General features: G+C 43.6%; 1 protein-coding gene across 1 annotated transcript in view; it reads left to right on the forward strand.

Moving 5' to 3' along the window:
* CFAP46 (cilia and flagella associated protein 46) overlaps window positions 1-2,055 on the forward strand; it is a 98,243-nt gene that overhangs the window by 4,587 nt on the left and 91,601 nt on the right. Inside the window, exon 3 of the mRNA XM_009326000.1 lies at window positions 1,056-1,151. Within this exon, the coding sequence (XP_009324275.1) occupies window positions 1,056-1,151 (96 nt within the window). The remainder of the gene's footprint in view (window positions 1-1,055; window positions 1,152-2,055) is intronic.

Consider the following 2,055-nt stretch of genomic DNA (forward strand, 5'->3'; position numbering starts at 1 on the left):
GTCACATGGTATGGAATGTCCCTTTGGCCAGTTTGGGTCAGCTGTCCTGGCTGTGCCCCCTCCCAGCTTCTTGTGCACCTCCCGCCTTCTCAGTCGGTAGAGCACGGGAAGCTGAAAAGTCCTTGACCAGTGTAAGCACTACTTAGAAACAACTAAAACATCAGTGTGTTACCAACATTGTTCTCACCCTAAATCCAAAACACAGCACTGTACCAGCTGCTAGGAAGGAAATTAACTCTATCCCTGCCGAAACCAGGACAATATCACAAACCATGTGACCACTTTTCATTATGTAGCAGTCAGCAATTTTTAATTAAATTTGGGGATAATACAGCCAGACTCTTAGCACAGGTATTTCATGAAGATGAATAATAAATGGAATAATTTGAGACCTTTATATTATTGTGGCTATTACCTACATTTCAGGAGTGCTTCTTCCTGAGTCAGTATGTGTAGAGCTTCCACATCTTGATTTTTATATCAGGAGACACTAGTCCTACCTGTGTCTGGGATTCTGCCAAAGGACATCAAGAAGTAGTGGCTGGACTGTAGCTGAGCCATGCACTAAGAGGTACAAAGTTTGGATACAAACATTGTAAGCGTATCATGGTAAGTCATAGTAAGCCATTGCCATAACTACCCAACATAATTACACAAGACCAATATATTGCTTTCTGCTTCAGAAATCGCCACAGGTTCGCTATCGGGTTTTCTTTTCTTGCCCATCTAAAGTTTTCAGAGGAGTTTTATTTCTGTTTATTAACATTCAAACAAGCAAGACAGTTACTTAATTTCAGTGGACTGTGTAGACAGGAGTAGCTAAGAGAACAGGTAGAGAATAGGAAGGAGTCTACTGCTGAATTCTTTAGAGGTCCTTGTATATATTTGTAATGTTTCCGGTGCTTCATAAACTGAAGGATCTTCTACTGTTCCGAAATACACAGTATGTGTGACTTATTCAGTAGCTGGGCCTGCAGCGTAAGAATTCATTGCACTTGCCATTTGTATTGCTTTGTCACGCTTATGGCCTCTCCTAATATCCATATTTCATTCAGAAAAGGATGGCTGCAAGAAACGTCTTTGGAAACTCACCAGGACTGCCGCACTTCAGAAAGATGTGTTCTGTCCATCGGGATTGGAACACCCTACCAGTACAGAATTTCAATTTAGCTCAAAGTGCGAAGGGCTTAGGTTTAAAATTGAATTTTAAGCCTTTATATGTAAGCCTTTGTACTGTCTTCATGACTACGGTGATTTACCTCATAGAATTTGTCATGACTAAGCAGTTGGGGGGAAATCATGAAGGCCTAAACGCTTCATTTGGTATGTCTTGATGTCAGCACGGTCAGGGAGCTTCCAGGATTTTTTGACCGCATCTCTTTTCTGGACTGTTGTTTTCTGAAGGTTTGGTTTTTTAAATCATAAAATTGTGCCTGGTGACATACAGTGCGATGAGTCTCAAAAGGTAATTGTTCATACCCTAGCCTATGGCTTCTTTCTGCATTGGCAGATACGATCCAAACATCCTTTGGCATTTTGTTCTGCTTGAGCCCAAAGCTTCCGTCACTGGTGCTGTATGCTTTATTTCAAAAGGCTTCACGTTAGAAGCTCGCAAGACGGGGACAAAAATTACCGGTGATAGCATTTCTCGGCAATACCTTTATCTACAGGAAGCTATCAATCATTGCCTTTGTTAACCTGTGTCTGTCTGAGAAGCGATTTTTATACAGTGTATGCTTAATAATGGAAGTGTGCCTTACATGCTTAAATGCACTGATTTTTAGGGGGAGTAAGAGATCTGTGCCGTGGCATAAGCCGCAGCAATAACACTGCTAAAAAGTAGTAGCAGTCTTTCCCGGGGGAAGATGTTTTCACCTTCTTTCAGAATCAGACTTGGGTGCAGACCGTTCCAACTCCCTTGCGCTTTTGTAACGCCTGTTGCCGTGGCTGCCTCCTAACGGGACAGAAACAGGCCTGCTGCGGCGTGCTCCGGCGCCTCCTCCTGCGGCAGCCTTTGCTCTCCTGCGCAGCGCCGCGGCTGGCGGCGCCCACGCC

Source organism: Pygoscelis adeliae, unplaced genomic scaffold, assembly GCF_000699105.1.
Source record: "Pygoscelis adeliae isolate BGI_AS28 unplaced genomic scaffold, ASM69910v1 Scaffold4, whole genome shotgun sequence".
Taxonomy (NCBI): Eukaryota; Metazoa; Chordata; class Aves; order Sphenisciformes; family Spheniscidae; genus Pygoscelis; species Pygoscelis adeliae.